Source organism: Phoenix dactylifera, chromosome 2, assembly GCF_051530095.1.
Source record: "Phoenix dactylifera cultivar Ajwa chromosome 2, Ajwa_hap1_PhDact_Kaust_v1.1, whole genome shotgun sequence".
NCBI lineage: Eukaryota > Viridiplantae > Streptophyta > Magnoliopsida > Arecales > Arecaceae > Phoenix > Phoenix dactylifera.
This window is the reverse complement of record NC_143191.1, coordinates 5,002,917-5,020,081: the sequence shown is the minus strand read 5'-3', so window position 1 is coordinate 5,020,081 and position 17,165 is coordinate 5,002,917. Positions and strand designations below refer to the sequence as shown.

The 17,165-nt window shown below is 36.9% G+C and overlaps 1 protein-coding gene across 1 annotated transcript; it reads left to right on the top strand.

Annotated features, from left to right (window-relative positions):
* The first annotated feature begins 5,219 nt into the window (after positions 1–5,219).
* On the top strand, positions 5,220–16,504 carry LOC120112878 (UPF0481 protein At3g47200-like). Its single transcript, XM_089928682.1, has 6 exons — positions 5,220–5,362; positions 8,405–8,604; positions 9,432–9,566; positions 11,508–11,588; positions 13,502–13,630; positions 14,664–16,504. Exons 2-6 carry the CDS (start codon positions 8,421–8,423, stop codon positions 16,223–16,225), a joined length of 2,091 nt encoding a protein of 696 aa, XP_089784808.1. The 5' UTR covers positions 5,220–5,362; positions 8,405–8,420; the 3' UTR covers positions 16,226–16,504.
* The last annotated feature ends 661 nt before the right edge of the window (positions 16,505–17,165 follow it).

The following is a 17,165-nucleotide window of genomic DNA, read 5'->3' as shown; positions in this document are numbered from 1 at the left end:
TTGAGTTAGGTCCGAATTATACATAGATTTGCCCCGATTCGATCCGACCCAAATGACCCATTGGATCAAAAATTATAGTCATGGATCCGATCCGACCAAACCCAAATTTTTATTGAGGTAGGTCTAATCTAGAATTAGGACCCGAACAAAAACCAGGTTGGCTTATGACTTGGTTCGACCCGACCCATTTGCACCCATATGTAGCTGGCACTTTGTGACCGATTTGATTAAACTGTAACCAATTGCAGCAATGAGCTATAGGAGCATGGAGTGAAATTAGCTAGACATGAGTTTAGCATGACAATGATGGGATCCTAATTTGTGGGCCCCATCCCACTATTGGCAACTGGTTGAGCCCTGACTTGTTTCATGATGTTTATTCTAACACTGATTTCATGATTAGATAGTGCTCTTCACTTGATTAGCATTTCTTACCTTACTAGATGATGACCGATGAGCCGGCTATGGTCACCATGTTCTTAAAAAGGAGAAGGCCAGAAAAGGACTTTAGACCTACCGCTACAACTTGATTCACGACGAACTTTGCAACGCAATGTACTTATCGATAGCCCATTTTGGCAAAATAGTTATGAAAACTACGTCAAATACCAAATTTAATTTGACGACGCAACTTAACTTCTTTTTTTATCCCTTGCATTTTAAAGGTTGTCCACTGAAAGATATGCACAGACCATATAGCCTTCAAATGAAGCTTGAACTTTCTATTCTTTGTTTGACTATTATTTTGCATTCAGCTCTAACATAATTACCATTTTATGTTCAGTCTTTGTCTAGTCTTACTCACCGATCATCCGCCAAATAGTTTGTAATGTTTTATATATCTATTTTCCACACAATATTGCGTGAAAGTCCTGATGGCATGGGACTAAATGTAAAATGGTCATCGAAATCTCTATTTAGAAAATATAAAAAAAGACATCAAATATCAAGGATGGAAATAAAATTTTTAATTATCAAAAATTAAACATACAATGAGTATCAATTCGGGAGCTAGATAAATTTTAAAGAGGAAGTTTAGACTAGATTTGACATCCTCATGCCCAAACAACAATAATTGAGATTCTTGTCTCATGTCGTTGTTGAGCACATTTGAGATTCTTCTAAATGGAAGGAAAATCTAATCCTAATTGTCTTGACTCAGCAAAGTATCAAGACTACAGCCAAACCACCCAAGTTATCTATCAATATCAAGCGGCCCCACTTCTTGGTTGGCAAAGTGCGAAGTCGTGTTTACATATTACGAAAAGATCCCGAATCAGAAATAAAGAAGATTGGAAGTAACGAGCAGTGGTTGAGCACATTTGAGATCCCTCTAAATGGAAGGAGAACCTAATCCTAATTGTCTTGACTTAACAAAATATCAAGACTATTGCCAAGCCGAGCCGAGTCTGGGTTTACCGAATCTCGAGCCGAGCCGATCTGTTGTTTTTGGATCATTTATCCAATGACTCGATCTGAATCCGAATAATTTACATTATTCAAAGTAATGGAATGGCCAAAGGAGAGTCCTTTCCGAATGATTAAACAGCCTGTAAATTTCATGAGGAGCCCTTGATAGCAGCCAACGACTGCGACAGGACCGCTTATTTCCTAACGAAAAGAAAAGCTTATACTTAATAAAATGAAAGTGGGTTGCCATTATCTACTAGAGACTATATTTGCAAACAATGTAGAGTTGCATGGATGTCCAGCTGGGCCTCACAAGGGAGGAGAGCGAAAAGTTTGGTGGGGGCTGACGCGGTCTCCTTTGTTTGTCTCTTATGCAAGGTGGGGTGGGTCACCGCGGGAGATGCAGTCTCCTTTGTTTGTCTCTTATATAATTATTTTAAGAAGACCTTGACCCTTTCGAGGCCCAAGTCTTTCTTTATTGCTACCGCGGGGCCAACTGTCGAGCGGTATCACTCACTAGCATTATAATGATTTTTGGATGGCGTATGATCCGACTCATACCTGAGCCAATTCCAATTTTTTTGAGTTAGGTCCGAATTATACATAGATTTGCCCCGATTCGATCCGACCCAAATGACCCATTGGATCAAAAATTATAGTCATGGATCCGACCCGACCAAACCCAAATTTTTATTGAGGTAGGTCTAGTCTAGAATTAGGACCCGAACAAAAACCAGGTTGGCTTATGACTTAGTTCGACCCGACCCATTTGCACCCATATGTAGCTGGCACTTTGTGACCGATTTGATTAAGCTGTAACTAATTGCAGCTATGAGCTATAGGAGCATGGAGTGAAATTAGCTAGACATGAGTTTAGCATGACAATGATGGGATCCTAATTTGTGGGCCCCATCCCACTATTGGCAACTGGTTGAGCCCTGACTTGTTTCATGATGTTTATTCTAACACCGATTTCATGATTAGATAGTGCTCTTCACTTGATTAGCATTTCTTACCTTACTAGATGATGACCGATGAGCCGGCTATGGTCACCATATTCTTAAAAAGGAGAAGGCCAGAAAAGGACTTTAGACCTACCGCTACAACTTGATTCACAACGAACTTTGCAACGCAATGTACTTATCGACAGCCTATTTTGGCAAAATAGTTATGAAAACTACGTCAAATACCAAATTTAATTTGACGATGCAACTTAACTTCTTTTTTTATCCCTTGCATTTTAAAGGTTGTCCACTGAAAGATATGCACAGACCATATAGCCTTCAAATGAAGCTTGAACTTTCTATTCTTTGTTTGACTATTATTTTGCATTCAGCTCTAACATAATTACCATTTTATGTTCAGTCTTTGTCTAGTCTTACTCACCGATCATCCGCCAAATAGTTTGTAATGTTTTATATATCTATTTTCCACACAATATTGCGTGAAAGTCCTGATGGCATGGGACTAAATGTAAAATGGTCATCAAAATCTCTATTTAGAAAATATAAAAAAAGACATCAAATATCAAGGATGGAAATAAAATTTTTAATTATCAAAAATTAAACATACAATGAGTATCAATTCAGGAGCTAAATAAATTTTAAAGAGAAAGTTTAGACTAGATTTGACATCCTCATGCCGAAACAACAATAATTGAGATTCTTGTCTCATGTCGTTGTTGAGCACATTTGAGATTCTTCTAAATGGAAGGAAAATCTAATCCTAATTGTCTTGACTCACCAAAGTATCAAGACTACAGCCAAACCACCCAAGTTATCTATCAATATCGAGCGGCCCCACTTCTTGGTTGGCGAAGCGTGAAGTCGTGTTTACATATTACGAAAAGATCCCGAATCAGAAATAAAGAAGATTGGATGTAACGAGTAGTGGTTGAGCACATTTGAGATCCCTCTAAATGGAAGGAGAACCTAATCCTAATTGTCTTGACTTAACAAAATATCAAGACTATTGCCAAGCCGAGCCGAGTCTGGGTTTACCGAATCTCGAGCCGAGCCGATCTGTTGTTTTTGGATCATTTATCCAATGACTCGATCTGAATCCGAATAATTTACATTATTCAAAGTAATGGAAGGGCCAAAGGAGAGTCCTTCCCGAACGATTAAACAGCCTGTAAATTTCACGAGAAGCTCTTGATAGCAGCCAACGACTGCGACAGGGCCGCATATTTCTTAAGGAAAAGAAAAGTTTATACTTAATAAAATGAAAGTGGGTTGCCATTATCTACTAGAGACTATATTTGCAAACAATGTAGAGTTGCATGGATGTCCATCTGGGCCTCGCAAGGGAGGAGAGCGGAAAGTTTGGTGGGGGCTTACGCGGTCTCCTTTGTTTGTCTCCTATGCAAGGTGGGGTGGGTCACCGCGGGAGATGCAGTCTCCTTTGTTTGTCTCTTATATAATTATTTTAAGAAGACCTTGACCCTTTCGAGGCCCAAGTCTTTCTTTATTGCTACCGCGGGGCCAACTGTCGAGCGGTATCACTCACTAGCATTACAATGATTTTTGGATGGGGTATGATCTGACTCATACCTGAGCCAATTCCAATTTTTTTAAGTTAGGTCCGAATTATACATAGATTTGCCCCGATTCGATCCAACCCAAATGACCCATTGGATCAAAAATTATAGCCATGGACCCGACCCGACCAAACCCAAATTTTTATTGAGGTAGGTCTGGTCTAAAATTAGGACCCGAACAAAAATCAGGTTGGCTTATGACTTGGTTCGACCCGACCCATTTGCACCGATATATAGCTGGCACTTTGTGACCGGTATGATTAAGCTGTAACTAATTGCAGCTATGAGCTATAGGAGCATGGAGTGAAATTAGCTAGACATGAGTTTAGCATGACAATGATGGGATGCCCCATCCCACTATTGGCAACTGGTTGAGCCCTGACTTGTTTCATGATGTTTATTCTAACACCGATTTCATGATTAGATAGTGCTCTTCACTTGATTAGCATTTCTTACCTTACTAGATGATGACCGATGAGCCGGCTATGGTCACATGTTCTTAAAAAGGAGAAGGCCAGAAAAGGACTTTAGACCTACCACTACAACTTGATTCGTGACGAACTTTGCAATGTAGTGTACTTATGGATAACCCATTTTGGCAAAATAGTTATGAAAAATACGACAACTACCAAATTTAATTCGGTGACGCAACTTAACTTCTGTTTTTATCCCCTGCATTTTAAAGGTTGTCCACTTAAAGATATGCACAGACTATATAGCCTTCGAATGAAGCTTGAAATTTCTACTCTTTGTTTGACTATTATTTTGCATTTAGCTTTTACATAATTAGCACTTTGTGTTCACTCTTTGCCTAGTCTTTCTGAGAGATCATCCGTTAAATAGTTAGTAATGTTTTATATATCTATTTTCTATGCATGTGAGAGTCTAGATGGCATAGGCCTAAATATAAAATGGTCATCAAAATCTCTATTCGGAAAATATTAAAAAGGTTATCAAATATCAGGGATGAAAATAAAATTTTTAATCATCAAAAATTAAACAAAAAATGAGAATCAATTTAAGAGATAGATAAACTTTAAAGGGAAAGCTTAAACTAGATTTGACATTCTCATGCCCAAATAACAATAAATGAGATTTTTGTCTTGTGTTATTGCTGAGCACAATTGAAATTCTTCCAAATGGAAGGAGAATCTGATCTTAATTGTCTTGAGCAGATCAGGACTACTGCCAGACCGATGCCGAAGACTACTGCGAAACCACACAAGTCATCGGGGTCAATGTGGAGCGGCCCCACGCCTTGTTGGCGAAAACTCATCCCCAGACGGGCACGACGGCACGTCTATATATTACAGATGGATCTCGGAATCAGAGACAAAAAAGATCGGAAGTAATAATATTTTGTGTGCGAGCGTGGGCGCGCGCGTGCTCAAATTTGTTGTTCTTTTGTGCACGGTAACTTTCCCGCACATTAATTAATTTGTCCGTTTGAGATGCTAGACTATTAAATGTACCAGGGTCGCTCAAAGGTGTGTTTCTTATATAATATCAGGTTTGGTGTTACAAAATTCTTTTCTTTCCTTTTCTTCAACTTCAGCTGAGTTCTTATTTATGATCTTCTGAATCGTACAAAAAAACTTACTTAATTATTGATTTTCGGTAAAAATTAGATTTACCTTCTTTGTATAATGATATTTATATATATTTAAAAGGTTTCTTGATATTTTTACTTGTGGATCTAGGTATGGAGTAAGCAATACACATTAGTGAATGCTCCATAAATATTTATTTAATGTCCAATATATATATATATATATATATATATAGATTTTGAATATAAAATATATATTTGTTTAGATTATTGCCCGCTCTCACAATCCATAAAAAAGTTATTTATTGTAGAACAAAAAATTTGATGAGTATAAAGTTAGACAAACTTATCTTATTGAGACTAAAATAGAAATAATCCAAGTCCTTCGGATCATTTAATGTGTGTAAATTCATCACAACCAAGCCAGCTGGTCGTATGTAGAATCCCTTAATAGCATGTCGCCGAGCACTTTATAAGAATTTCTCTTAGAAATTATAGTAATTTACTCGGTCGAGCACTTTATAAGTCAGGTTGTAACATAAACGAAGAATCCCTTAATAGCATGTCGCCGAGCGATATGATAAATTTTAAATATAAAATGAGAATCAATTCTAGATATATATAAAGTTAATAATTTTTAAAACATATCACAATTTTGTGACACTCTAGTCTTCTTACATATGGCATCATCTATCATTTGGTTAAGTTTCTTTGAAATTTGAATTATGTCGGTCATAATTTTTATGTTAGGAGCCAATCAGATTACTAATGAAAGAATAAGAGAAGATTAGACTAGATTTTATTATTTGGGCATGTGCCCAAATAATAATTACTAATTTAGATTTTTGTCTCATGTTAGTGCTGGGCACATTTGAGATTCTGGAGCATGAAAGGAGAATCTGATTCTAATTGTTTTGCCTTATCCAAGTTTAACTTAAGATTCTTATTTTTTTTAAAATATTCAATATTTGAAGCCTTAATTTAATAAAAGGCGAGCTCTTAGAATGAGGTGTCAACCAATAAATATCACTCAGTGCCCAAATAATAATTAATAATTTAAATTTTTGTCTCATGTCAGTGCTGAGCATATTTGAGATTCTCCAAAATTGAAGGACTAACCGACCCTAATTGTTCTGACTTATCCAAATCCACCCTATAACTTAAGATTCTTATTTTTAAAAAAATATTAAATATTTGAAGCCTTACTTTAGTGAAAGGCGAGCCCCTAGAATGAGGTGCAAACCAATAAACGTAACTGAGATTTAAAGGTTCAAAAAGTCAAGCCCAAACAGGCGCCAAGATATATTTATATATATTACTGATAAATCTCGAATCAGAAACAAAGAGAATTGGAAGTGACGAGGCAAGACTAGGGCTGGAAGTGGGCTCGGGCCGGCCCGAAGCCCATCGGGCCGAGCTGCCTGCGGGCCGGGCTATGGGTTAAAAACTTAAGCCCAATTCTATTTCGGGCCGGGCTCGGGCTGAAATCTTAAGCCCAATTCTATTTCAGGCCGGGCTCGGGTTTTCCATTGGCCCGGCCCGGGCCCAGCCCGAGCCCGGGCCCAATGCGAGGGCGGAGTTAAAAGGGGGAGAAGATTCGAAGAGAGCGGGCGAGAGAAAGAGAAAGCGTGCGCGAGGGGGAGCAAGAGAGAGGCGAGGAACCGGTGGAGGGGGTGGGTGATTCGAGGGAGCGCTGGAATCTGAGCCGTTGTGTCTGCCGCGTGATCGGATCTGCGCCGTGGGTCGCCGGTCGTGGTCGCGCCGGGGGCCGGGGAGGCGGTCGGCGTTCTTCCGGGCGAGCTTGGCCTGCTTCCTGACCAGATCCGAGGCTCTGGTGAGTTGGATTTGGGCGATTTTGAGGATTATTTTGGACTCGGTAGGGGTTTGTTTGCCGGTGATTTGATTCATGGGAGGAAATGGTAGGGTTTAATTTGTTTAGTTGAGTTTGGAACAAGATCTGTGAATAGTTTGAGGGATTACTCTGAAAATCTGTTGATCTTGTAAAATACGTTCATTTCCTCCCGAAATCCTTCATTTTTTTTGGGTACATAAATCTTTCATTTTTTTTCCGAAAAAGGATCATTTCAGTATGTTGGTCCACGAAAACTAGGGATAGTGATCCCAGAATTTGGAAATGATGTAAAATTGTACATGAATTTCTCTTTATTTGTCGTGTGCAAAATTTTTCCTTTTTAAAAAGAATCACTAAAAATTTATTCTTTTCATTCATTTTTGTATGATTTTGTGGAAATCTCAGGATTTTTTATATATTTTTTGAAATAATTGTGATTCTTCGTAGTTATTCGGTGAATATTTAAAATTTATTTCTTAGCAGTTTATTATGATTCTTCTACAAGATATCAGCAGAGCTCTCTTTCAACTCGCCCCCCCCCCCCAGCGGCGGCTGCTCTCTCATGTCGTGTTTTATGATATTGCATTCTGGATTATTCGTAGGTTAGGGCCCAACTGGGCCGGCCCAAATGGGCTCGGGCCGGGCTCGGGCCTTGTTCCTTAAAAATTTTTCGGGCCTCGGCCCGGCCCGAAGTTCGAAAAAAAAATTCGGGCCGGGCTTGGGTAGGGGTTTGGCCCGACCCGGCCCGGCCCACTTCCAGCCCTAGGCAAGACTAGAAAAGAGATTCCTCAGAGTGGTGATAATCTTTGCTTGCTCTAGATCTGATTTTTTTAATTAAAAAATATTTTTCAAAATATTCTAAGGTATTTGTTAATTTGTTTGGCTCATACTCAAGAAATATAACAAAAGCAACTTTCTTGCAGGAACTAAAAAAATTATCCTTGCAAATCAGTTATTTTATTTTTGAATTATAAATGTCTCTTTTATTTCTAAATCATTTCTTTTCTAGAAATTATATCAATGTTGCTTGTTCATTATCAATGTCTTTCTGTAGATCATCAGGTCGTGGCATGGATCCCCAAAGCAGCACAGTGGATGAAGTATGTTCTGGCTCCACATCGGCCACTCATTGCGATACAATATCCCATGAGGCCTCAGCGAGGCCAGAACCAACGAGGGCGGCACCGAAACCGAAAGCGTCACTGGAACGGGCACTAAGCTGTCCGCCAACCCATAGGACGTCACCAAGCTCTGGTACATCTGCCTCTTCCACCGTTGGCTAGTTTCCGCCACGAAAAGCAAAACTCTTTACCAACATATTAACCACTAATTACAAAATCTTAAAGGATGAATTATCTCTCATTTATTTATATGGCATCATCTATCATTTGGTGAAGCCCCGACAAAAGTAAAAACTGGATCATGTCGGTCATAATTTTTATATTAGGAACCAATTAAACTACTAGTGAAAGCTTAAGAAGAGATTAGGCTTGATTTGATATCCTCATGCCCAAATAATAATTAATAATTTAGATTTTTGTCGCGTGTCAGTGCCGAGCACATTTGAGATCCGATCCTAATTGTTTTGACTTATCCAAATCCAACGTATAACTTAAGATTCTTATATTTTAAAAAAATATTCAATACCTGGAGCCTTAATTTTGTGAAAGGGGAGCTCCTAGAGTGAGGTGCCAACCGATAAATGTAACTGAGAAGGTGCCAAGCTATATTTATATATTTTACTGATAAATCTTGAATTAGAAACAAAGATAATTGGAAGTGACGAGGCAGGGCTAGGAAGGAGATTCGTCAGAGTGGTGATAATCTTCGTTTGCTCTAGATCTATTTTTTTAATTAAAAAATACTTTCCAAAATATTCTAGGGTATTTGTTAATTTGCTTGGCTCATATTCAAGAAATATGACATAAGCAACTTCTTGCGGAAACTAAGAAATTTATCCTTGCAAATTTGTTATTTTATTTTTGAATTATATATGCCTCTTTTCTTTCTAAATCATTTCTTTTCTAGAAGTTATATCAATGTTACTCGTTCTTTATCAATGTCTCCCTGTACAACATCAGGTCCTCGCAGGGATCCTCAAGGCAGGACAGTGGATGAAGCATGCCCTGGCCCCACATCATCAAGGACATTTGTTTCACCATCGCGACCAATGGAACCGGCACTTTTCCCATTCTGGGAAAGTGGTCCAATCTTTGGTGCGTCTACCTCTCCCACCGTTGCCTGGTTCCTGCCATTGAAAGCAAAAATCTTCCCCAACCTATTAACCACCAATTATAAAATTTTCGAGGATGAATTATCTCTCATCTAATCCATATTTAGACCTCCACTATAGATTAAAATGTGGTATAAACAACAACTATCAAATACGTTATTTGAATCCTTGTATAACTCTCTTTCTCTCTCTCTCTCTCTCTCTCTCTATATATATATATATATGTAAATACATAGCAATGATTGAAATTTGTTGTGGTTGGAATTTTTTTCTCGAGTCGATGAGTGCTTTTTGGGCACATAGCTTTCGTTTTTATATTTAATTTATTGGCATGTGAAGCTAGGTGGTTTTTTGTTTCTCTAATAAAATAAAGATCTCATAAATTTAAAAAAATAGAAAACCTCAAATAGTCATAATTCCATGATTGTCATATATATTATCATATTCTCAACATAATTTTTAAATATTATGTTTTACTAATTAGAAGTTAGCACTCTTGATGATATAATGCAAATTCTGTACATTCTATTTATCTTTTATTTTCTGCATGAGAGATAATTAGTCAAATTTTCTTTCTTTATTCTTACTTATTTCATTTTACTTTCCAGGTTTTAGGATTTATTTATTATTTACCTTTTTCAAATTGTGGTCAAATATTGTCAACCTTTTTTGTTTTTAAATGGTTGCTTTCTAATAGTTTCTCTTGGAGTTCTTGGATCATAGTTGTCATATGGTTTTGATCGAACCACAGAAAATTCTTATTCCTAGCAGATGTCTAGATCCCTTAATTTTGAAATTTTTGCTTGTTTCTGCATGAGAAATAATTAAATTCTAGAGATTACTTGCATACCGTCAGTTGCATAATTTAAATACAAAAGGCATATCGTGTCAAATTTGCTGGGCCCATGTTCAAGATATTGTATATTAAAAGCAACTTGCTCGCAGGAACTGGAGAATTTTTGCATGAAAAATCAATTATTTTAATTTTTGAACTAAATGTCTGATTAGATAATTTCTCTTAGAAGTTATAGTAATTTACCCGGTCAAGCACTTTATAAGCCAGGTTTAACATTCACGAAGAATCCCTAGATGGCATGTCGCGGAGCAATATGATAAATTTTAAACATAAAATAAAAATCAATTCTAGATATATATATAAAGTTTAATAATTTTAATTTAAAATATATCATCAAATAATTTTGTGACACTCCAGTCTTCTTATTTATATGGCATCATCTATCATTTGGTGAAGTCCCAAGAAAAGTAAGAACTGGATCATGTCGGTCATAATTTTTATGTTAGGAACCAATTAAACTACTAGTGAAAGCTTAAGAAGAGATTAGGCTTGATTTGAAATCCTCATGCCCAAATAATAATTAATAATTTAGATTTTTGTCTCGTGTCAGTGCCGAGCACATTTGAGATCGGATCCTAATTGTTTTGACTTATCCAAATCCTAATTCTTATTTTTTAAAAAAATATTCAATACCTGGAGCCTTAATTTTGTGAAAGGGGAGCTCCTAGAGTGAGGTGCCAACCGAAAAATGTAACTGAGAAGGTGCCAAGCTATATTTATATATTTTACTGATAAATCTTGAATTAGAAACAAAGATAATTGGAAGTGACGAGGCAGGGCTAGGAAGGAGATTCGGCAGAGGGGTGATAATCTATGTTTGCTCTAGATCTATTTTTTTAATTAAAAAATACTTTCCAACATATTCTAAGGTATTTGTTAATTTGCTTGGCTCATATTCAAGAAATATAACAAAAGCAACTTTCTTGCGGAAACTAAGAAATTTATCCTTGTAAATCGGTTATTTTATTTTTGAATTATATATGCCTCTTTTATTTCTAAATCATTTCTTTTCTAGAAGTTATATCAATGTTGCTCGTTCTTTATCAATATCTCCCTGTACAACATCAGGTCCTCGCAGGGATCCTCAAGGCAGGATGGTTATGCCCATCAATGTTGCACTTTTCCCCGGGGAAAGTGGTCCAAACAATGGTACGTCTACCTCTCCCACCATTGGCTGGTTCCTGCCACTGAAAGCAAAAATCTTCCCCAACGTATTAACAACCAATTATAAAATCTTTGAGGATGAATTATCTCTCATCTAATCCATATTTAGACCTCCAAGATTAAAATGTGGTATAAACAACAACTATCAAATACGTTATTTGAATCCTTTTATAACTCTCTTTCTCTCTCTCTATATATGTAAATACATAGCAATGACTGAAATTTGTTGTGGTTGGAATTTTTTCTAGAGTCGATGAGTGCTTTTTGGGGCACATAGCTTTCGTTTTTATATTTAATTTATTGGCATGTGAAGCTAGGTGGCTTTTTGTTTCTCCAATAAAATAAAGATCTCATAAATTTAAAAAAATAGCAAACCTCAAATAGTCATAATTCCATGATTGTCATATATATTATCATATTCTCAACATAATTTTTAAATATTATGTTTTACGAATTAGAAGTTAGCACTCTTGATAATATAATGCAAATTCTGTACATTCTATTTATCTTTTATTTTCTGCATGAGAGATAATTAGTCAAATCTTCTTTCCCTTTTCTTACTTATTTCATTTTACTTTCCATGTTTTAGGATTTATTTATGATTTATCTTTTTCAAATTGTGGTCAAATATTGTCAACTTTTTTTGTTTTTAAATGGTTGCTTTCTAATAGTTTCTCTTGGAGTTCTTGGATCATAGTTGTCATATGGTTTTGATTGAACCACAGAAAATTCTTATTCCTAGCAGATGTCTAGATCCCTTAATTTTGAAATTTTTGCTTGTTTCTGCATAAGAAATAATTAAATCCTAGAGATTACTTGCATACCATCACTTGCATAATTTAAATACAAAAGGCATATCGTGTCAAATTTGTTGGGCCCATGTTCAAGATATTGTATATGCTCGCAGGAATTGGAGAATTTTTGCATGAAAAATCAATTATTTTAATTTTTGAACTAAATGTCTGATTAGATAATTTCTCTTAGAAGTTATAGTAATTTACCTAGTAAAGCACTTTATAAGCCAGGTTTAACATTCACGAAGAATCCCGAGATGGCATGTCGTGGAGCAATATGATAAATTTTAAACATAAAATAAAAATCAATTCTAGATATATATAAAGTTTAATAATTTTAATTTAAAATATATCATCAAATAATTTTGTGACACTCCAGTCTTCTTATTTATATGGCATCATCTATCATTTGGTGAAGTCCCGGCAAAAGTAAAAACTAGATCATGTCGGTCATAATTTTTATGTTAGGAACCAATTAAACTACTAGTGAAAGCTTAAGAAGAGATTAGGCTTGATTTGATATCCTCATGCCCAAATAATAATTAATAATTTAGATTTTTGTCTCGTGTCAGTGCCGAGCACATTTGAGATTCGATCCTAATTGTTTTGACTTATCCAAATCCAACGTATAACTTAAGATTCTTATTTTTTAAAAAAATATTCAATACCTGGAGCCTTAATTTTGTGAAAGGGGAGCTCCCAGAGTGAGGTGCCAACCGATAAATGTAACTGAGAAGGTGCCAAGCTATATTTATTTATTTTACCGATAAATCTTGAATTAGAAACAAAGATAATTGGAAGTGACGAGGCAGGGCTAGGAAGGAGATTCGTCAGAGTGGTGATAATCTTCGTTTGCTCTAGATCTAGTTTTTTTAATTAAAAAATACTTTCCAAAATATTCTGAGGTATTTGTTAATTTGGTTGGCTCATATTCAAGAAATATAACAAAAGCAACTTCCTTGCGGAAACTAAGAAATTTATCCTTGCAAATCAGTTATTTTATTTTTGAATTATATATGCCTCTTTTATTTCTAAATCATTTCTTTTCCAGAAGTTATATCAATGTTGCTCGTTCTTTATCAATGTCTCCCTGTACAACATCAGGTTCTCGCAGGGATCCTCAAGGCTCGACATCTGATCGACCAACGACACCATCGCCCCCATCATCAACCCCATCCGATGAAGCAACGCCACCGCCAGCTCTCCCATTCGGCGAAAGTGGACCAAACAATGGTACGTCTACCTCTCCCACCGTTTGGTGGTTCCTGCCACTGAAAGCAAAAATCTTCCCCAACGTATTAACCACCAATTATAAAATTTTCGAGGATGAATTATCTCTCATCTAATCCATATTTAGACTTCCACTATAGATTAAAATGTGGTATAAACAACAACTATCAAATACGTTATTTGAATCCTTGTATAACTCTCTCTCTCTCTCTCTCTCTATATATATATATATATAGCAATGACTGAAATTTGTTGTGGTTGGAATTTTTCTCGAGTCGGCGAGTGCTTTTTGGGGCACATAGCTTTCGTTTTTATATTTAATTTATTAGCATGTGAAGCTAGGTGGCTTTTTGTTTCTTCAATAAAATAAAGATCTCATAAATTTTAAGAAATAGGAAACCTCAAAGAATCATAATTTCATGATTATCATAAATATTATCCTATTCTCAACGTAATTCTTAAATATTATGCTTTACTAATTAGAAGTTATCACTCTTGATGATATGATGTAAATTCTATACAATCTATTTATCTTTTATTTTCTGTATGAGAGATAATTCAAATTTCATTTCTCTATTCTTACTTATTTCATTTTACTTTCTAGGTTTCAGGATTTATCTGTCATTTATCTTATCCAAATTGTGGGCAAATATTGTCAACATTTTTTGTTTTTAAATGGTTGCTTTCTAATAATTTCTCTTGGAGTTCTTGGATCATGGATGCGATATAGTTTTGAACGAACCACAGTAAATCCTTATTCCTAGCAGACGTCTAGATCTCTTAATTTTGAAATTTTTGCTTGTTTTTGCATGAGAAATAATTAAATCCTAGATATTACTTGCATACCGTCACTTGCATAATTTAAATACAAAAGGCATCCTGTCAAATTTGTTGGGCCCATGCTCATGATATTAATAAAAGCAGCAACTGAGAAATTTTTGCGTGAAAAAATAATTATTTTAATTTTTGAACTAAATATCTGTTAGATAATTTCTTTTAGAAGTTATAGTAACTTACTTGGTCACGTACTCTATAGCGCCTTGTAAAAATAGAGGAATGCGCCCCCCCTACAACACCGACGATCAGGAGTGGATCAATGAAGTGAGGAAGGAAGTAAATTCAGCACAACCTATGGACCATCCCGAGGGACCATGCACCATCTTCAGGGTCCCCAAGCACATCCGACGGTTGAATCGTGAAGCCTACAAACCAGTGACTGCTTCCCTCGGACCTTTTCACCACAACTGGTGGGCGACTTCCCCCATGAAAGACCACAAGTGGCGGTGTGTCCGGCACCTTCTATCGCGTCATCCAAGTCGGGAGCATCCAAGTCAATTGTTGAACGATTGCTTGTTGGAGTTGAAGGAACATGATGAGGACGTCCGGAGCTGCTACTCTGAGGAATTCTCTGAACTGAGTGCCCAAGATATGGCATTGATCATGTTGCTTGATGGGTGCTTCATCATTTACCTCATGCTAAAAATGTGTCCCAGGAAGGAATCATTGAAACCAAGAAGGAAACAAAGAAGGCGAAAGGGATTGAAAAGGACAGAGGGTATGATTGAGACGAGGGAAGGGGAGGTTGTTTTAAATATCGAGGAGAAGGATGAACAGCTTGAGGGCCCAACTGTGGCAGGGCTGTTCACTCTGAGTTTAGTGGTTTATGATCTGCTGAAGGTTGAGAACCAAATTCCTTTCTTCATCATCCAATTGCTATTTGATCATCTCAAACCATGCGAGGATGGACTTGTTGACCTTGCTCTCCGGCTTTTCAAGGACATCCATCCTGAGGAATCCAAATCATTCAAGCCCTCCGGAGAATACCATCATCTGCTCCATCTATTTTATTCATCTCGGATCCCTTCAAAAAAGTCAGCAGAGTCTACATCGGCACCAGGGGAAGCTGCATCTGGATGTATTCCTGAATTCATGAAGTGCAAGCGGAAGAAAGCAGAAGCTGATCCGTCACGACGATCTGCACCCAAGTGGATTCCTAGAGCGACGGAGCTCGACAGGGCGGGGGTGAAGTTCGAGGGGAAGAAACTGGAAGACTGTTTCTTGAACATAAAATTCCAGAAAAGGAAGATGAAGCTCACGCCACTGCTATGCCTCCGGAAGTTGTATTTAATGTTTCGGAGTGGGAGGATGGAGATACCACCACTGCAAATCTATGACTATACAGGTCCTCTCTTCCAAAACCTCATAGCTTTCGAACAGTGCTATTCCGACACTGAGATGTACTTTACGATATACGCACTCTTTATGGATTGCATCATCGACCAGGCTGAGGACGTGCGGTTGCTCCAATTGGGAGGCATACTGGAACATAATCTTAGCAATGATCAAGAAGTGGCGGACCTCTTCAATAAGTTGGGCAATCAGATACACTATGTTCCGGAAAAGAACTACCTTGCAAATCAGATTGAGGAAGTAAACAGGTTTTATGAAGTCAAATGGCACAAATGGCTTGCTGCTTTGAGGCGAGACTATCTTGGCAACCCATGGGCTACAATTTCAGTGTTGGCAGCGGTCTTTCTTCTCTTGCTGACCGCCATGCAGACAGTATTTTCTGTATTGTCCTATTTTCACTCTTCATAGGTGTCATTAACCTGCTTGCCTGTGCAAACACGGATCATGCGACAAATATAATGGAAGGGTGACTGGATAAGAAAGGATTCCCTCCAAAGATGGATTCTGGAGAATTTTCATTTATTTGGGGAGAATAGAAACTAGACGGTTTGCTGTGGTTGTTAGGTAGTATAGATAAATTTGGTTGGCTATGCTGTTGACCTCATAAAACATAATTTGCTGCAATGTATCATGGTTGGTTTGTAATTTTCTTCGAAGTTAGCTATGGGATCTAATGTTGTTGTGCCATGTCTCAAATCAAACATCTGGCTCCGAGCACGTAGCATGGCCGCATGAGCCCTAGAGCGATGTCCTAGAGATTATGCAAGATCTAAGGAGAACAAATATACAATAGCTCAACAGTGGATAGCCGGATAATCTAAAAAAAATAAATCCATCATATTCAAATAATCCAACCGGTTCAATTACCAAATCTTCAAATGTTTCTTGGTATCAAAAAATAAACTAACTCAAAGCTCTAATCCCATCCAAAACTGTGCATCTTGCGCTCTGAAAGGAGAAGGGAAGAGGTGGTGCGAGTTTTTTTTTTTTTAGCGTTACAGCCCAGTAAGAATCTTACACACTCACACCAATGTAAATATAGTAAATTTAAAATAAGGATTAACTACAAACCTCATCAAAATGCAGACAAAATCATAAAGCCTTATATCGATTATTCAACATAGCTCAATAAAATGTATAAAATATGCATCCATAAATGTGTGTCGTCAAACATATAACCCATTCCAGAAAACACGTAAGATATTATCATGGAGTGGTTTTATACTTTTAATCTTCTATTTTTATCCAGATTTTTCATCAATCATTATTTTTCTGATTTGGACTATTCATAATCATGCTTCGGCCCATGACTAGCAAAGCAAAACATCCGTGCTTTAGCTTGCATTGG

Excerpts from the sequence above, each read along its gene's own strand:
- LOC120112878 (XM_089928682.1), top strand. The coding sequence starts at position 8,421 with ATGGATCCCCAAAGCAGCACAGTGGATGAAGTATGTTCTGGCTCCACA. Across the intron at positions 8,605-9,431 it reads TAGGACGTCACCAAGCTCTG|GTCCTCGCAGGGATCCTCAA; the intron begins GTACATCTGCCT and ends GTACAACATCAG. Across the intron at positions 13,631-14,663 it reads CGAAAGTGGACCAAACAATG|CGCCTTGTAAAAATAGAGGA; the intron begins GTACGTCTACCT and ends CGTACTCTATAG.